This window comes from Erithacus rubecula, assembly GCF_903797595.1.
Source record: "Erithacus rubecula genome assembly, chromosome: 2".
NCBI classification, from domain to species: domain Eukaryota; kingdom Metazoa; phylum Chordata; class Aves; order Passeriformes; family Muscicapidae; genus Erithacus; species Erithacus rubecula.
In genome coordinates this window covers 67,868,415-67,889,078 of record NC_136685.1, presented here as the reverse complement: position 1 = coordinate 67,889,078, position 20,664 = coordinate 67,868,415, and the positions used below count along the sequence as shown (strand labels likewise).

The 20,664-nt window shown below is 38.6% G+C and overlaps 1 protein-coding gene across 1 annotated transcript in view; it reads right to left on the bottom strand.

Moving 5' to 3' along the window:
* Positions 1 to 20,664, bottom strand: part of PCNX2 (pecanex 2) — a 148,286-nt gene that overhangs the window by 108,171 nt on the left and 19,451 nt on the right. The window contains exons 6-12 of the mRNA XM_079297526.1: positions 17,832 to 17,979; positions 17,518 to 17,663; positions 16,279 to 16,372; positions 5,285 to 5,420; positions 2,494 to 2,636; positions 1,226 to 1,379; positions 1,096 to 1,128 (exon numbers count right to left, since the gene is read on the bottom strand). Of these exons, the coding sequence (XP_079153652.1) occupies positions 1,096 to 1,128; positions 1,226 to 1,379; positions 2,494 to 2,636; positions 5,285 to 5,420; positions 16,279 to 16,372; positions 17,518 to 17,663; positions 17,832 to 17,979 (854 nt within the window). The remainder of the gene's footprint in view (positions 1 to 1,095; positions 1,129 to 1,225; positions 1,380 to 2,493; positions 2,637 to 5,284; positions 5,421 to 16,278; positions 16,373 to 17,517; positions 17,664 to 17,831; positions 17,980 to 20,664) is intronic.

Below are 20,664 nucleotides of genomic sequence, written 5' to 3'. Positions count from 1 at the left end.
CCCCTAGTTTTTATGCAGACAGGTGTTTCCTATGAATGCATTCTCTTTAATAACTGGTATGGAAAAGAAACTGAGAATCTTCTAAAATCCATCTAGTGAAGCGTGCAGAATACATAAAAAATAACACCAATATCGAGTTCACCCTGTATTTCTAGCCTCTAAACTGACAAAAATAATTGCTCCCTGCCAAAGGCAACTGATCCAGCATACCTGAAGTTTTCAACATGTCATTTTTGAAAACTGAGGAAAGAGAGGATATCCTCAAAAATATTCAAAGAGCTAAATAAGAAACATAAGCAACTAGCACACAGGGTAAAAGAAAGGAAAAGGCATTATGACCACTGAAATGTCTTCCAAGATCCACAAACCAAAAATGCAGAGATGCCATGATAGGTGGAGTGGTAAGGTTAAAAGGGGTAGGATGATGCCCCTAGAACAGTCCTATAACAAGGACAGACTTGTGTAAAGAACTGGTTCTCTGTAAGGTGGTTGGCACCATCAGAGTTCAATTTATTAGATATATCCAATAAAAAAAAACCCATAGCAATCAACATGGATCCTTACATCTTGCATTCACCCAAAGATTTAGCCATTTCTTCAGGATGCAAGCACAGAAGCTGTGCCAATATTGTAACACTGGGCCATTTGATGGGCTAATAATACTTTTAATAAATAAATCTTCAGTAGCAGATTTAAAAACTAAAAAGATCAAGTCCCAGTCTCAAAGGAAAAAAAAATGAAAATCTCAACTGAGGAACAACTGAGCTGATACTCTAGAACTTCTACTCTTTTCTGTCTGTTTCTAAAGGAAAGCAAAGAAAAGGTTTGTGTGATGTCCAGGATAAAATATCAGCACGATATTTTTTACTGCACATTTTAACTTAAAGGAAAAGCACTTTTCCAATAGCTGTGATAACTTCAAATAGCTTAAAAATAATTAAACCTAGTATAAAGTCTTGAAATCACAGATGTCTTTTTCATAAATCAGCTAGAGCAGCAAATGACTAATACCTGTGTTTCACTGAACAGTCAGCTGTTTCACTGTACACAAGTGATAAAAAAGGAGAAAGACTTGTTTTACTGACTGAGACTTACATGTATTGGCGAAGCAGGATCAGGCTGAACACTCTAAAAACAGAACAGAACAAAAGATGTTTGCTTACAAGATTCTGTCTTTGCAGAACTTAGAAGAGAATTCAGCAATTGGCTATAAAGTGAATCCTACCTTGAGGAGGGAATACTGGCAGCTGGCCATTACGAGACAGAACAACAGAACCCAAATGTCTTTACAGAAGCCTTGGTTCAGAGTCAGAAATCCAAGAAGTGAAACAAGAACTACTAGAATGACAGCAAACACATTTTCCTTTATATCTTCTGTCCTATGTGAATAAAAGTGTTGGAGAAGCACAAATATTTATAGATTCATTAGAGCAAGGCAGCTGCATTTGTAGCTGGTATGAACTGCCAGTGCTGCAGCTATCAGAATTCACTGGATCCCATACCTCTCTCAGTTGAACAGTATTTCATCCCCATGCCAAAAAACCTTATCCAAAATGATAGCTAAAATGTATAGGCATATGCACTGAAGTCTAATATCCCTTTCCAATCAGAATTCCACAATGGAGATTACTCGAATGTAGAAAAGTGTATGTTTATAAAAGCATAAACAAACAAAATTTAAAAAAACCTAACAATACATGAACAACTACAAATAAAATCAAATAAACACTTTTAAACAAGGAAATAAGGCATTCTATTAACAAAACATATATATCTGACAGCAAAGAACTGGATGAAAGACCAAATTTGTCATCTGATGTTTTACTTGTTTTATCTGTTCTGTTAGAATGTGAGAGCTGAGATAAAAAACAGTGTCAATACACAGGCTGTAACAAAAGAGCTTATCAGCAGAAAAGATTTCCATGTAATTGAAACACAGATATAAGACACCACAGATAAGTAAACATTTTCTCTGGACTTTAAGATCCCTGACATGTAGCCTGATTTCTGCATCAGGTAAAACTGCCATCTGAGATTTCTGCTGTGGAGCCTGTGTTTACCCATATGGCACTGCACCCCCAAGAGAAGCAGACACAAACTTGAACGGGAACAGAGGCAGGCGCTCAAAAATCTTTACCTGAATATCATTCTTTAAATAATTTTCTTTTTTTAAAGATTGGATTACTTGGTTCACAATACCCTGGGATCCTTCTACTTCTGATTGTCTCATCAGAAATCATTGGATCTATAACAGCTGTGAGTCAAATTACAGACAAGTCTACAAGCCTGGCACTTACATGAATCACAGTCCTTACCTAAAGACAAAGGGTAGCAAGGACCACTGAAACCAACCCTGAACTTCAACTCAAAGCAAAAGCACATCTATTAACTCAGCCTGAATTCTCCTTCTCTAGTGGTCAGCATTGCTTTATGGATATGTGCAGTCACCCACTGCAACACTACATAGAGCAGCTTTAAAAAAAAACAGCTTACCTGTCCAGCAATGCCAACAAGGTAAGACGATCATACCAGACTTTAATCCACTTGCCAGGGAATATAACAAATCTGTAAAACTGCCTGTTCAGCTTCCGTTGTGCTGAAGAACATGAGGAATCCTCAGGGTCCTGGCTGGGCTGCTATAAAAACAAACCAAAAATACACAAAACTCTCTCACACTCAGACACAGCTGCAAGCAAAACAGATGTTGAAAAGGCCAAATTTCCATGAGTATAAGATTTTTTTCTTTTTTGACTAAAAGGGGTAGTGGGAGCTTATTAGAATATTTATTTTCTTAATGTTAAATTAGAAACAAAAAATATCACACCAGCTTAACCGTCACAGATGAACAGAAGCTATATTAATTGTGGAGCTCAATAGTGCCAATATGCTGTAAAAATACTAAATATGCATTTAAAAAGTAAATATTTTTTAGTCCAGATCCAGCACTTGTCTAAAGTTTCTTTTTGAAGGTTTTCCCATGTATCAGGCTAATTACAGCACAACACAAAAACATGATAGGACAAGTCCTTCTTTTTACATAAATAAATAAATAGACCTTAAGGCCTAGAGGTGTGACTTCTCAACTTTTCTTCCAGAATACAGCTTTATCTTTCCTGAGATGCTTTTCCCAGCCCCTCCTTAAAGATAATTAATCAACAAATATCTTATTATGGAACTCTAGGCAATGTCTACATTAGAGTTATTATGTTAGATTAACTTTCCTAGTTAGGGAAGAGGATTTCTGGGTGAAGTAATTGATTATCAAATTATAACTCTTAGCAAAGCACAGTTTTTTAAACAACCTGTGCACTTGCACAAAGGAATTGTTACATTTTTTTTTTCTCAGAATATTGGAGTAATTTCAAATCTTCACTTTCCAGAAAAAGGAATTTTACACAGAGTTTACACATGACAATATACTTCTGTGTACTTCAGCTGGGAAACAACTTGTTGATATTCTCAGTCTGGGGCAAATATAAGGTGAAACAGGTTAGCATAAGCTCTGGAGAAAGAAATTCAAGTTTAGGCATTTTATCTCATGCCTCCAATTGACTAAAACTGTGCAGGCCATGCAGGGCCAGGGAGCTCAACTGCTAGTAGTGCATGACAATCCCTCATATTTCTGAGCATTGAGACATGCAAGGAGATGCTGGGTTATTTGGCATTCTTTCCTTTATTAACAATTCTGAGCAATTTAAAGGCCATGAGACCAACTGCAATCCCTTCATTACACTGACTTTAAAATCTGAAAGTACCTTATGCAGTTCAAATTTTAATATTTTTATTACCACTTTAAAAAGTAACTTACCCTTGGGATTGGGGCATTTTTAAAGAAAAAAAAACATGTTTTAAAATATTACAGTTGCTAATACTGGCACAGTTTTGTTTCTCTTGGGTCCCATTACCCAACAGAAAGCAAAGTGAAACTCAGTCCACTGCAGTCATTAACTTCACACATCTAATGCAGATTGCTTGCCTTAATTCAATAAAAAAAATCACAACAGTGGCAGAGAGTTCACTAAAACACCCAAGGATCTGATTGCTGAGTCCCCAGAACAGCCTAAAGCACCTTTAGCTGAGTTCATAACTGAATATTTTGGCTCCTGAGGAACTGTAACCTTTGGATGAAATCCTCCGTGTGAGTCTTGCAGTCCTTGGGCAGGAATCAGATTTTTGAGCTGGACTTGGGAAACTCTCTGACTAGCCTTGAGCAAGTCACTCAAGTCTAACTGTGTATCCCATCAAAAAAGGGCATATAAGAATTCACTACGTAAATTTATATGGTGTCAGTGACAGCCTGAAGCCCTAGCTTCATTGAAATCAATGGCAATGCTTTTCCTGACTTCTGTAGGCTCAAAATTTCATGTTTAAGAAAAAAAAATAAGGAACCAGGACGTTCCGAAATTCCTGCCTGGCCTGGCCACAAATTTGCTATGTGACCTTGAGGAGCCCTCTTCCTAAAAGCGAAAGAAGAAATGACAATTCTCTAATTTACATGACTCTAAATAACTGGAATACATCTGAGCCTTTAGATGGAAGACACTGTCCAAATATGAAAGATACTATTTGGGACAATTTACTGATTTTTAGTTTAAAATAGTTCCTTTACACAAATTGCTTCTAGCTTAATGTTCCTATGTGAAATCTAAGATGAAAGGCAATTAACTGTCATTTTACTGTTATTCATAAACACCAAACTAGAATTTGCCATAGCAGAGAGAAAGTCAAATGCATTATAAAAGGAATTGTAAAAACCGATTATAGCCCTAAGTCACAGACCCCTAACACTATAAAGTTCATGTCCACATAAGACCATGCAAACTGAAGTCTGAGGGCCTTTTTATTTTACTAGCTGCATTGAGGAGGTAGCTTCAACATTCCACAGCAAACATTCAGAGGTCTGGTTGCCCAATTCAGAAAAGTGAAACCAGACACGAGGTTTTATGACAGCAATGAATATGGAATAAACACTTCATACTATTAAAATCTGGTGGTGTGTCTAAAATCCTAACAGCTGTGTCCTCTTCCAAATGAAATATGGTTGAAGAGAGAAGATTAACTTTTTCAGTGATGGAGTCTTTAAATAGTCCCCTAGGACACCACTCAGTGTCAGCAGAAAACAGCTGAGTTGCATCCATCAACATAAAACACATCATCTCCCACATGAGCAATACCAGGAAAAGCAGTATAGCAAAATCAACAAAATAGTCTCAGGAACAAGCCTGCAGCATTTGTTTATTGAGCAGTTCATCAAGATGCTAGAAACTCAGATATTACAATGTACCCGTGGGTTTTCTGAAAGGGTCCTTCTGGCCACCATCAGCAGGAGCTGCTGCTGAAGTGCGCTGGCTGCTTGGTCCCCAGAAGATGGCTCTTGGCTCTCTGAAGTGGTCGTGCTGGAGGAGCTGAATTGTATTTCACTGTGCACAGAGGACAGGAAAGAAAGAGATTGTTTTAAGCAGCAATATTTTCCTAACAATTCTGAAATATTACAGGAGAAAACCTGCAATTACACTACTGGTTGGCTCACAGCACCTGGGAACCTTCCATCTTCATATCTGCAATCTAGCACAGATGCACAGAGCAGTTAACTCCCAAATTCGTGTACACTTGATTTACTACATCCACCACAGAGACACAGATACTTCTGTATCACAGCTTTTCTCATTCTGAGATGAACACCCTCAAGGAATCACACTTCAGAAGTGCCTTTTTCTGTCCATTGACAATTTAAGTTTAGAGATGCACATCTACAGAGCAAAATGCAAAATAGATACTGCAAAGGTCCCAGAATAGTTTCCAATAAGCTCACTTAGGTACCAAGCTAGTCTGGTTTCCCCTGCACTGACTTCACTGAGTAATGGTTTACCCTTCTGAGATTTCAGGCTACAACAACTTCCTCCCACCCTAGCAAGATATTAACATGTGAGCTTATTCACATAGGGCTATTTCAGATATCCCTTGCACTGAGTGCAAACTCACCCTGGGAGGGCCCTGAGCAAGATACTATTTGTTTTTTTCCTCACATTTACTGTTTTGTGTTGTAGGTACAGAGCCTAAACACTTGTGAAAATCTGCACTCAGAGCAGCAGTGCCTGTTGGGTTGCAGAAATGGTGTTACCACAACATGACTGACTGGATTTCAGAGGCAACTTCACTGAAATGAAATAATTGTTACTTGGGAAAGAGATATATTTTGAATACTTCTTTCTAATTCTTTTCTAAATGGGATTTATACACCAGGCACTCTGCTCCAAGCTCATTGCCCCACTGCCTCTGCATACCTGCCTTGGGCTCTTACTACTTTAGTATCTACATGAAAAGAAAGCACCTAAGTGCTCATGCAAGGTAGTCAATATCTGTTGTTCTTATTTTGCATAAAGACAAGCAGGAAGAAACTAGAGCAATCTGCCTACAGTCAGCCACGAAGCCTATGGCAGTGCAAAGATTAAAACTCTCCTCCTGCATACCCTATACTTGCCCCAAAGGCACCTTATTAATTTTAGTTAACTCAACTTTCCTTGCTTTTGGTTGCGCCAATTCCCAAAGGCTCCTACGCAACCCTTGTCAAGGCAGTAAAATTGTGGCTGTCCTGCACATAACTAGCTGTTAACTTCACCTGCAGTGGTTAGCATTGTTCTGGAACATAGTTCAGCATCTGGATTGCTTAAAAGAAGGGCTGAAGTGTCACACCAACAAGTTTAAAACCACATATTCTCTCCTTCCCTCCAGGATGTGCTAGCTCTGCCTGGACCAACAGGAACTCAGCCTTGGGATGCCAGCAGAGGAGCAATCTTGCCTCCAGTTTCTGAGCCAGGTACTTTGTTTTCAAAGCCTTGATTGCTATCAGGCCTGAATTCCAGACCTAGTATGCACCATCTGCCACTCCAGCAGAACTCTCAGCTGAGCAGGAATGAGAGCATCTCATGCTTCTGAGCCTAATGTCTTCCTCTGCACTCCACACTCCTCCTGCTACAGACATGATCCACTCCACAGAGTCAGGAAAGTTATCATGCTCCCTTTGGACAGTACTAGGAAATGAGAACATGGTCCAACACAACCCACTTGATGTCCCAGCCACAAGGCAGCCCTCTCTAAGATTCATCTCCTTTGTCAGCAGTTATTAACAAAACAGTACAGAAGAGATGGGCACTTATCCAAGATCCTGGATCACAACCAGAAGATGCAAGCAGGAAGAAAGTGGAGGAAGCCTTCAGGAATGTCTTCCAGGAATAAGATTCCCACAGATATGGACTACAGAGCAACCTTGTCCAGCCAGAAGGAAGGTAAGGGATTTTTTTTTTTCTTCAGGATGAGCTGTCCCATTCTTTGTCATTGTGGGTGCAACCCTGAGTCTCCCTCTTCACAGTGGCAAAAAGGCAAATGTAGCCTAAGCTACACAAGAACACTAGCCTGGGAATTCCTGCCCAAAAGGTGACTCAACAAAAGAGCAAGGAAATAAAACAGTGGTTGCTCATACCTTCCTAAACAAAGAGTCAATCTCTACTAAATTTCTGCATCTTTAGCTGTCTTTCTACAAAAGCCAAAAGTATTTTGAGATCAGACCACATCTTTAATCCCACATTCACCAAAAATGGAAATGGCAGAAGGACAGATGGAAGGAAGAGAATACCAGGGGAGTCTATCAGTTCTCAGAAATCAAAAATCTTTTACTAGTAAGGTTTCTTACAAGAATAAACTTAGGAGACCAAATCATCTCCCACAGACTTGAAGTTAAGCAAAAAGTCAGGAGTGCCCACAGTCTGTTTTGTGTTTACATTAAAAATCCATAGCTCTGCCTATCAGCACATGGCAGAGGAGACCACAAGCAGCCAGGACACTGACTATGGGGAAGAGTCAGAAACTTTATAAGCCTGAAAAAGCAATTAGGGCAGAGAAGTTGGGAAAGCAGAACTAGCAAAGCAACAATTCCAAAATCAGAATATGTCATTTGGTAGTCATCAATCTAACTTTTCTGTATCTTTTTATTCTCTCCTCATCTTCCATTTCCATCAGCTCCTGTTTGTTGTTTTCGTCTTCCTTATCCCTGTTTTCCACATGGCCTCTTTCTGATATTCACTTGCTACCCACAAAGATGAATTGCTTGCACAGCTACTTAGAAACTCTACATCTCATCTGATGACATTGCTATCACACTGACAGCAAACACCAGTAAGAAAAGTGATGATGGTGTTTGTGTAAGCCTGTAAACTAGATTCTATAAATTTATTACCATATATAAATAGGAGCAAACACTCTCTAATCATAAAATCATTATAACGGAGCTGATCTCAGTATAACATAGAATCCTGCTAAATAGAAAATCTGTTCATTTGCAGAATCAAATTAATATTATCAAGATCTATCACAGTAAACTGCACTGCTAATGTAAGCAAAGGTATAATTGAACTAAATTTCGAATAATAAATTATTAACTAAAAATATCTTTGATAAACATATAACCCACACAGATCAAATTCAAAAGCAACATAGCACCATCTACTGATAATTTGGTATAAAAACAGGATTTTTTTTTCTGCCTCATAATCTCATTTTTAAAGAACACTCAGTATGCATAAGGTAGTGGAGCAATCATATAACACATAGAATGTTTCAGTATAACCACACAGTGCTGGAAAAGTCTTCCTTCTCCCTCTCTGTTTAGCCTCTTGCTTTACACCACTGACAACCTGGCTTGAGCCATTCAAAGAGAACCCAGCCTAAGTCATCCCCTTTGTTAGGATTAGCCAGCCTTGGATCTGAACCCCTCTCAAGGTAAGTTCATTACACCAGCATACCACCAAGAATTCCCTGTTAATAAAGCTGTTTTGCAGATCTTGGTTAAATTTCATTTTAACCTGCATACTGGAGAAAGAACAGGTTCCTCACATGTCTAAAACCAGAAAAATCCCAGTGGAGTGCCTAAGACAGCTGACTGGATCTCTACAGAATTTACAGTGTGTAATAAATATACATAGCAATAATAAATAATATAGCTGAAAGCTATGTGTAATGCTCCCAAAAATACTGCCCTCAGCTCAGATTCGGAAAAGTCTCTCCCTGCACATCCAACAAGCAACTGCTTCAGGGGTACCAGTCTCAGGTGCATCCCAAAGCACTGAACTGAGACCTGAGTGATGTGGTTGTGCAAGACCCAGCCAGTGCTGACAGCACAGCAGGAGCTCAGCACACCCATACCCTTGTGCTCTCTCAAAACAGCCAGTCTGTGGCTCAAATGTAGCTGTCTGGACTGATGTTGCTTATTAGGTCTCTGCTAGAAAGCTGCCAGCACCAATCTGTCCAGAGCACTGCACAGTTCAAGACTGACACTAAAGCCACTAAAATTGTGGATGTTGCTTCTTTTAAGAAAATGATGGGTTACAGTTCCCAAATAACCAGATAACAAGACTTACACTAAAAAGCAACTCAGACCATGTAAGAAGACTGAAATATGCCAGTGACAGCTGCATTAGCAGTGGATAATTATGTGACAAATTCAACCACAGGAAACAGAAAAAACTCAAAGAGAAAGCACTCTTCACTGTTTTGGTAAGACATTAACAATTTCATTAAGTGTAAAATTAATTCAGAATATGCATCTTAACTTTTTTCAGTGCTTATATCTGATAGCAGCTCAAGCTAAAGATTAAATTTCTCTTAAATCTTGTTCATATTTTGCTAGCTGTACAAACGTGTATTTATACACATTTTGCAACAGGATTTATGCACAATTTTTGCCATTTGTTTTAACTAGCAAAAATAACACCCCTAACGACAATAAGGCAGAATATGTGAGTTTACAGAATGTGAAAGCTGGATGTAGCAATACACTGACATAATGGGCAGGAAAGATATCACCACTGCAGTGTTGCAATAGACTGCCAAACAAACAGTGGTACATATTAAGTCATCTCCTGACAGAAAGGCCTTGTAAAGCACATGCCTAAAGGCACCAAGGTCAATATGAAGGCAAAAAGTGATGAATGCCTTCTAACTCAAATGATAAGAATGGGGTCCATTCAATATACTCTTAATTCCCAGTATTCAGATATTTTTTATTTTGTTAATAAGCATGTAAACTGATAATCTGCAAGCCTATTACATTTCAAAGCAAAGATAAATGTACTAAAAACTTTAAAAACAAATAGTATGTGTTAGCTAATAAACTAGGGGATGCATTTTGAGAAGATGCAGCCTTATTGGAATTAGTGCATTGATAACACAACTGTGGAACTTATCTCCAAAATACTTAAAAACATTCCTTTTAGCTCTCCTTCTGGAAGGGCAGGGGATGGAAGAGAAGCCAGTCCAACACTTGAAGCATTCCATAAGCTCCTAGTCCTGAGCAGGATTTTGCTGCCATCATGTGGCAGCCCAGTTCCCTCTCACCTCTGAGTCTCATTCTGTTCAAAACACTCGTGTCCCAGTGTTCAGTGAAAGAAGGGCTAAAAACCCCTACAAAATAAAGGAAAGGATTTTAACTGGCCAAGCTTATTGCAAGGGTTTCCTCCTGCCCCTTGCAAGTCATCAGGAAAACGCTACTGAGTTTGCAGAGAGTACTTTTCAGAAAAAATCCATGGCTTCATTACAGTACAAACATTAGCATTTTCAGTGCACACCCCCTGCTCATTTCTGTGTTCAAGCTGCTCTATGCCCAGGGGAGCAGCTCATCTGAAACCACTGAATCCCAAAGAGGACTCTGCAATATTTGTTGCATCCATTTCAAAACGTGCTCACCTGCAGAACTGACAAGCAGCATTAAGGAATTTTTAAGATTCAGCAGCTTATTACAGGAGCAGTGGGGGATTGTATTATTTGGGTCACTTTGCTGAGAAATACAAAGATATTTTAGTGACACACTTTTTGGTCACATTCTAAAACATCAAAAAAAAAAAAAAAAATCTACTCTCTCCTATGAGAAAAAAACCTCAAAAGTTCAGGGAATTTTCCAACAGTGAACATACTAAATATTAGTGGATTTATGAAGGTGACATACAGTACCACTAAGGCATTCAGAGAGACTTTCATATAGCATAATGCACTCAAGCAGCTTATTTTGGGATGAGAATGTAAATCAAGTAAGTTAGCTCATTGATCTAACATTCTCTTTTACCCAGGGGCAGAAACATCAGCACACTAGAGCTGTAGTGACAGGTACCCTAAATTATTTTTTAGTACTTGTTAGCCATTAGTTTGCTGCAAATACTTTTTTAACTTTTAGCCCCAATGATACCAAAAATAAAATTACAAAAAAAAAAAAAAAAACCCAAAAAAAACCCCAAAAACCCAAAAAAACCAAACCCCAAACAAACAAAAAAAAAAAAACCCACAAAACAAAAAAAACCAATAAACCAACAACAACAACAAAAATCTAAGCAATTGTTTTAAATGGAGGTCTCTATCTGTATTGTGAAACATTTTAGCTATAAAATAGATTTCAGAAGCCTAGTTTCAATGTCAGAGCCTCATCTGAAAAAAGTGAGGATTCAGAGGATCAATTGCTCAGAGAGAACATGCAAAGTGCAATATTGTACTAGTAAGGTTGAACCATGTGTAGTAATGAAACATACATTAATACAATTTTATCCTACAAAAAGTAGTATTATTTTAATAACTTTACAGGTGAATTAAAAGATCCTGCTTTCTGGGTCATGTATAAGGCTCAAACTGGAATTTTTTTTTTTAAGGTACAGAGCAAGTTAGATTTTATATATAATTGATTCCAAATGAAAACCCAAGTGTCACACAGCAAGGAGAATCTGCACCCAAGACAAAGGTGCTTTTTGCTAAAACTGGGTAATCCTTTCTCTTTGTACTGGTTTTAGTTGAGGTAGAGTTAATTTTCTTAATAGTGGCTGGTGTGGAGCCATGTTTTGGATTTGTGTTGGAAATGGTGTTGATAACACAGGTATGTTTTAGCTGTTTCTGAGCAGCCCTTACACAGAGCTCCAAGGGCTTTTTCTGCTTCGCACAGCACTGCCACCAGTGAGGAAGCTGAGGGTGCAGAAGCAGATGAGAAGAGACAAAGCCAGGACAGCTGACCCTGGCTGACCAGAGGTACATTGCCTACAATACGGCACTCAGCATATAAATCTAGGTGAAGAGGGAGGAAAGGAGGACGTTAGGAGTAATGGCATTTGTCTCCCCAAGTCACCAAGACTCAGGGCAAGCAGGAGTTCTGTTCTGTTCAGCCACCTTCAGGAAAGCCAGGCTCCACCACGTGTTTTGGTGACTGACTTCAGAACAGATTCAAATGGTCTTTTTGAACTTATTTTTAACATAATCCATGAGCTGGGAATAGAGTTTATACTTTTGTCAAAGCCTGTCACAAAGCCATTTATGGCTGGAGGTGAACTTGGCAGAGTAATGGGAGCATCAAATTTAGATGCAATTAGCTCAGCAGGGAACCCATTCCACTGGGACTGCTGGCAAGAGGTGCTGCTGGCAAGATGACAGACAAAAGTGGGGTCAGGGTAATTACACTGACAATAATTGGGGACGTGATTAGTCCTGCCAGTGCTTAAATAATTTACCAAACTCAGTGACAAGAATCACCCACCAAAGTGGGGACTGTGGTGGAAAAGGAATTATCTACTTTTGGTTATAATTACAACATAAAAACTTCCTCAAAAATTAACTTGGCTAGTCTACAAATATTTTAAAAGCTAGAATGCTAGACAAGTGAGAGACAATTTGGCAAGAAGCAAGTAGAGAAATAATCTGAAAAAATTCTAATTCTTAATAACCTTAAATAGAACTAAGGGATAATTTTGGAAATTATTAAGAAAAAATGTTTATACTACATTTAAAAAGCTCTGAAAATTTCTCATGACAAGGACTGCAGGTTTGAGTACAATGGGAGAACTACAAATACAGTAGTTGAAAAAGCCAACAATAAAACTAAAAAACCAAAAACAAAGACAAAAAGTAGAAACTGATGGAATATATATTAATATTGATAAACTGGAGAATACTCCAAAGATCATCTCACAACATGGCATAACAAAAAGATGTGATAGACCACTGGTATTTGACAAGATGAAGTCTAATTCCCTTTAACAGTATTGCCTGCAAAGTCAAGGAGTCTCTGAAGGAAGAAACCACAGACTTTCAGATCTGGAGAGATTTGGACACCTGGTTTCTCTGGCACATTGCAATCCATTGTTGTCCATCCAGCCCTTCGTAAGCAAATGAAAAGCAGGAAGCACACAAAAACAAGGAAGAGAAATAAAACCATAACACATCCTCACTTCTGTGACAGTGACATTGTAAAGACTTTGAATAATTTGTGAGAAATTAATTTCAGATGTTATACCAAGAAGATAAATTTTTTATGGGCCACAGGAACACTACTTTAATTTCAGTTCCTGATAATCTGATGTGAAATGCTTAAGTCTACAAACAGAGAAGACAATAGTAGGCCTCAATAGACAGAAATAGAAAGTTATAATTTGAAGATCATAAAACATTAGTTTGTCTGCCTCAAGGCTTTCTTTAATGACTTTTTTTGAGTAATATTTAAACATCATCTTCAGTTTTGCCTATTCTTAAGGCAATTACCTTACTCTTGACAAAGCAGCCACAGTTCATACTCTCTCCAGTCAAAATTCCTTCCCCTTTCACAATCACAGTGTCATCCAGAAGCACCACAGATCCCAGACACCAGTGACAAGTCTGCTCCCTCTCCCAACGACACTCAAAACAAGAGATCCTCTGTCCTGGGTCATTCTCCCCATAAAGAAGCACATCAGGGCACAGTCTATTCTAATCCACCTGGTTACTCCACTTGCTCAACCCAGTCTGACATTTTCCCCTTAGGAGCAGCTTAATCTGAACAGTATGAAGCAAGCATGATTGATGATTAGTGTTTTAAGAGCTCATGCACATCTACTGTAAACCTTTGTATTGTTCTCTATGCTTATTCTAAATTCTGAAATCTGGGCTCCATGAGACCAAAAACCTACCCCCTCCCATAAAAGGAGGATGACACCTCTTTTGGCAAGGCATTCATTTTCTCCTGCATCTCTTGACTCCTGAAATCTAATTTGGATGCCTCATACACCAGACCTAAAGCTATTGGTTGTATCTGTACCATTTCAATTGCTCATGAAGACATACTGTCAAAATCATAGTCTTCACTTAGTTAACTTAATCATGGGCTAGGAGAAAAATCATGTTCATCTCAGAGGTACTTTCCATGTCTCTCTTCCAATATCCTTCCATAACAGCAGCATCTCCTGTTGGTATGGACTATTCTTAGGATGAATCTGTCCACCGGAGATGGTCCACACTGAAGGGAATAATTTTCGTCAAGGACCTTCTACAGACAGACACACAGAAAAGATTAAGTGAAGCACTTACTGTTGCACCTTAGGTTTTATTTTATCCTATTTGCCTTTTTCTTCACTAATAACCTTTCCTTTGCTGATCATCTGGTTTGCCTTTAGCAAAAAAGAAAGTAACCTGACACAACTGATGAGCAAGCCCACAGGTGGGGACAGGGGAAAGATGCATCATTCCTTACTGTCCTTAAAGCATGTTTGCTCCTCCATTTTATATATGCTGTAAGAGCTCCATATTTTCTAAATACAAAACTACTTGATGGTGAACACTCAATGAAAAAACAGAAACCCCTTCCTTCCTGTGCTACCCTTCAAATCTACTCACAGATGGTAGAAGTCGCCTACTGAACAAGCAGCTCTCACTAATTCCTCTGATCTAGCTAGACATTACAAACTGCCTCTGCAAAAACCAGCTTAAGCATACTTCAAGCTTCCTTGTCCCCTCTTCTTATTTTTCATGTTAACTTCTGCTTTGCACTTCCCTTCATGCAGCTCTGTTCTTGGAAAAGCTTGTGTTCTGGCTTGCCATGGACTCCCACGAAGAAACAGGCTTGGGAAACCCAGTCCTCTTTGCTGATCTGTTCCATTCCCTGGTCTGAACTACCACTGTGCTTTGAGACTTCCAGCAAAGGTGTTCATCTTAAAAAATTACATGCATGTAAATGCCTATAAAGAATATCTGAACTTGCTTTTGTTAACAGGGTTGAAGAGACCCCTTAAAAATAAACCTCATCCCTTAAAGTCTGCAAACCACAACTGAAAAACAGCACTTGGGATAGGAAGACAGAGGTGCCACATAAGCATCTAGCAAAGGCAGATTCAGCATGACTTCTTACATGAGAAGGAAGATAGGCCTTCCTTAGGATAAAAACAAATTAACTGCTAAGTCAGGGGACAGAAAACTATTTCTGAACTTAGGATGATTCAAGTTTATAGTTACAGGAAGGGGGAGATGTGCAAGGTGAAACAAAGAGAGTTGCAAGAAATAAAGAGAATCAAAGTAAAAGGTTTGATTTTTTAGATCAAAACTGAACTCTACTAGGATGGGATGGGAAGAAGATTTATTCTGCTAAAGACAGACAGAACATTTCTACTACTCATTTTTTTCTTACTTTTTGACTCTAGGCTCACTGACAAATAGAAGCATTATTTTCATGTCTCTTGTACTAGCATTCTTTCTAAAATGCTAACCCTGTTTTTAACATGGTCCCAAGTTCTTTGAAAGTCTTCACTGAAAACCAAATGCTGAAGAACAATATTTGTTATTGAAAAAAGACCATTCTCATTCTCCCCCCCAGCTTCTCCAAAGGCTGTAAAACAGTATGCAAACCAAAATTATTTAATTTAAATACTTATGAATAGCTAAAATTCTTTTTACAGATATGCAAACAATGGATCACATGGACAAGTGTGGAAACCACAGTAATAAATACAGGATTTGTATGGATCACTCCAAGAACTTTTGAAAAAAGGTTGTTTGGATACCTCACAGGAGCAGGAAATTATCATTAGAGATTTAATCCAAGGTGAAAGGTTCTGCTGCTAGAACCCAGAGGTCAGTGACTGATTCTGATACAGCACTAAAAACTTTCAAAGAATGCAACAGATATGGGAAGCAAAGAACACAAGGTTGATAGAACAGTCTCCACTTACTTTATTTACAATTTTATTTATAATAGCTGCACTTGATTTTGGCTATTCCCAGAAAGTAATTAAAGCCAAGTGGATAGTTCTGATTCTCATTTTCACTAATTTTTCCTACATTCTTATAAAGCTGTCACTGTTTTAGCAGAAAGTAAAAAAAAAAGTCATGCTTTGAGTTCTCTAGAAAAGGTTAGCATTTATTCACTAGTCTCCTTCACATGCATCTTTCACAGCTAAAGTTTCATAGTTTTCAGCAAACTTTTGATGTTTCTAAAAATAAAGGCTTACTTACTGAGCATTTGACATACAATCACAATTTGATAGCTGATGTCTAAAATTTCCTTCCTTCTGACAGCCAGCTTTTAAATAGCAGGATCTAATTTCCCCTTTAGAAAATACAGAAGGAAGAAATGTCAGTTCAGTGATGCGATCACTTGTGTACACAAAAAATTATTAAAATACACATTTTACATCAGGATATTTATAAATATATGTTTTTCAGTCTGTGCATTATGTTCATTTTAGATTTCAGAAAGCAAATTTACATTTGAACAACTGAAAACCTAAGAGAAATCAAAACACAGAAGTCACCATTAAAATTTAAAAGGCATGCAAATTAAAATGCATGCAAAGCACATCAATTAATGGAAGTTCACTGTGAAATGTGACATCAGATTTTCCTCTTTCCATTCACAAAGGTGAGGTCAGGAGGTAGAAAGCAGCAAAAAGCTCTGTTAGAAGTGCAGCCACAGCTCCTCCCTACTTGCAGAGGGAGCACAAAGCCAAGGGTGGGTGATGGCTGACCCAGAGGCTGTGTCACCTGCCCCACGGGCAGCTGCTGCCCTTCTGCCAGCAGGAATAGACAGAAAACCAAAGGATCTCCAGGGTCACAGACCCAGGGCCACGGGCACTCACTCCACGCTGTGGAGTTATGAAGGCAACTTCAAATAGGGCTTTTGGGACAGTTGTCCTTTAGAGGTATGAGCCAGTACCACAGGGCACTACACAGGGCTCAAAACTACCCTACAGTTTCAGACTCCAAGAAAAGCTTCAGAGCAGTGCCATTCCAAGTAGATGCAAGGGGAAAGAACAGGTCACTCGTTAATTTTCTTTGAAGGAGTAGCAGATCACAACTGCAAATTACAGCAAGCACCACCATATCAAGAGGTCAGTCTGAGCCAGTTGAAGAACAAAACTGTAAATGAGTCATATTTTGCCCAGCCAGGTCAGTGTAAAACTTCTAATCAGGCAGAAAACACCAGGGGTTCTTCTGATGGGACAGAAGTCGTCTTTTAAGAATGATGTTTAGAAAATAAATTTCAGGCACTGTGTAAGGCTCAGGTCTATGATGGCCATTGGTGGATATGGAAAACTACTGCTCATCTGACTTCAAATTACTAAGCCCTTTTTTTATCCACACACACAGAAAAACATGCAACCGGTAACAGACATGAGAAATATCCTTCCACGACATCTGAGGAGTTTAGAAATTTCCTCATGCATAGCAATTATCCCAACTAGATAAACTCACCATTTTCATCTATGAACACGTGCATTGCATCCACGGAGAGCTCATCTTGCACAGACGCCTCAGGTCCACTTATTACTTGCAAGACAGAACTGTCTTGCTGGGAAGTTACCCGGTAGATTATCTGCCTTTGCCTGCTGCCCTGGTAACTTGACACAAAAATGTTTCAAAACTACTATGAGGAACTTTTTTCTTGTTCTCAATAAAACAAAAAGAAAGAGAGGTTAATTAAAAGTTTATGTCATTTCTACTCAGTGAAACAAAACAGCTTACATCATATCTTTGAAGTACAAAATTGTAAAGTAAACTGGCCTTACAGTGCTGCAAATTTGGCAGACTCTGGTAGCACCGGACTAGTACTAGCACGATCTTGGCTTTGTACATCTGATCTTTCCTGTTTAGGAAGTTGCTCACATTGCTTTTCTGTTCCCACCATTTCTTCTTTTCTCTCCGCCATCTGGCTATCTGGAAAACAGGGCAGTGAAGTGGAGCCACTTTCCACTAATGACTTTCAAGAGTTTCATTCATTAAGTACTGAACAAGAGCATCTGAAAATGAAAATCTAAAACACTGCAATATTTGCTAGTTTTATGCAAAGCCCTACCATTACTTAACACAATACAACCACAAATCTGGATGAGGAGGTTCTCTGACCCTCATGAATAGACTGTTTCAAGAACACACTGAGTGAAGGAGAGGACAAACAAGAGAGAATTTCTGCTTTGCTTCTCCTATTGTTTCAGAGGGAAGCAATCTGTTCCTAATCTAGAATAGTAAGAGGCTGCTTCCCTGGGGGCTGTAATTTGTTCCCAAGCTGTGTATGCTGGCAGTGGAAAAGCAGAAGCAATGGCCCATTCCCCTTTTACAAAAGGGAAAACAGAACCTTCAAAGGAAATAGAGCTCTTGGACAGGAAAGCAGATAGCTGCCTAATCCCTCCTCCCCACTGGCCACACACCTGGTGCAGAACAAAGGGCAAACTGGCAAAAGAATTTCACAGCAGATTATCTTATGCTTGGAAAATACAGAACTATAGATTTAAAAATACACATTAGGTATCTGTCCAACTTCTACTAGTTTGAGTACCAATTACATTTATATTATCTCTCTACACATGCATGTAATTTATTCATATATATATACACAAGTACAACATATTCAGGGTGAACAGCGAAACATTTTTCAACTGTTATTCATTTATAAACCAAAGAAATTACATTAGGGTTTTAAAGTGCAAATAAGACAGTTATTTCATCAGCACCCTGTGCAGTTCTGCAAATGCTTTAAACAGAAAAAAAGGGTGCTTGTTGGAGAAACCTCAGTAAGTCCTGTAGATTTTTGCACCAAGCAAAGTGTATTGAAACATACTTACCCAGACTTCTTGCAATACTTGCTGTTTAAACATCCCAAATCAAGGTAAAAAACCACAGAAATTTTGCCCCACTGAAAATTCCATATCTTAAGCCACATTTCTCACCAATATGATTACCATCCTAACCTGTGAGAATCACCAGTCAAGAAACAGTGGTGTCATATCTAAGTTGGTCTAAGGGTAAAACAGAATGAAGGCTTGTCAAGAGATGCTTTACCTTTCATAAGGTCAGCTGATAAAACTGAAAAAAGTAAACAAGTTTTTGCATATGCAGACCTTTCAGATCATCTGTCTTGTTTACTCTAACTTAATCAGCTGATCTACCAACACATTATTTCTATAAACAAACCTACCTTCATGAGCTAAAACATCTCTACACCAGTTTCAATCCACAGGACAAAGCCCCCTCACACCCTAAAGCCTGTGCTATAAATACAATGAAAGTTTGGTGTAGAGAAATACTTTGCTGTGCATGGAGGCAAAATTCAATAGGTTTCCAGGTCTATTTTATTCTATTTGTGGGGGGAAAAAAAAAAAAATTAAAAAGGCAGTTAGGAGAAGAGACAACAATTTTTTCCTTTCCTAGATTAAGTTTAAAACTCTAGTTTAAGTAGGAACTGTCATTACCAAAGCATCCCCTTAATGATGTAACCATACCTGTGGGCGGTGATGGAGCCACAGATACCTAATCAAAATGACCTTCCTAAAGGCTTGGGCTGTTCAAGCTGTAAGAATAATTGATAGAGATCAGAAACTGTGGTTTAAATAACCTAATTGGTCCCACAGTGACCCAAACTAGCTTTAGGGCTGGAACAATTAGAAATTTTTTTTTAAATCTGATAATCTAGTGTTTTCAGAATATGCTTCTCTCTTTTCCATTCCAAACCACAAGCACTGCAGACTTCTTTTTCCTGCTGTGGTAAAAATCATAATAACAAAAACCTAAACATACTGCCTCATAGAGGCTTTATATGCCAATCAAACAAGACCATGGTGATTGTACTTCCAGGTGAAGAGTACTTCCAGCACTGGAAAAGTGGGCTTTGTGACTGGTTTTCAAGATTGTTACTCATCTTTTTCCAGGTGACTTACACCTTCAGTATTTAAATGAAGATAGAGGTGTCTAGACTAGGAGTGTCCTGCCAGAGTACGCAATCAGCTCTACGTCACCAAACGCTCCCTGCACAGAAATTGTGCTGGCAAAGCTCAAACACCAGGAGAAACCTTTTTCCAAGTAAAAGAGCAGATTAAAGAGGACAACATGGCATTGTACTTGCACTTTTCCCTGTGCCATTTGCCCTTATCCACTGCTTCACACATCTCCAGTCCATGCACTGCTCCACTCACAGTAGTATTAAGATCAGACCTAGGCTCTGCAATAACCACATAATTTATCTGGAAATTATATGCCACATGACTCAGACATGTGAGGTACAACTATCAGGACTCATGGCTAAATCAGTCTTGGGGCAGGGTGCTCCAGAAGAGTCCTGCATAAACAGTCAAGTTTTGGTCTGTACACCATTTTCACATTTTGATAGTGCACAAGACAAAAGCTTAAGTCATCATGGCAAAATACTTATGAAAAGCAATAATTCTTATGTCCCATACATAAGATACTTTCAGTAAACGTTTTTTCTGCACTGAAGGCTTTTAACATATCATTACTTAACCAGTATACCATTCCAGTTCTAACAAATTAACTCCTAATTTAAAGGAGGTTACAGTACCATAATTTCTTTTGCCATGTAATTTTTTCCTTTATAGAACATATTTTAAG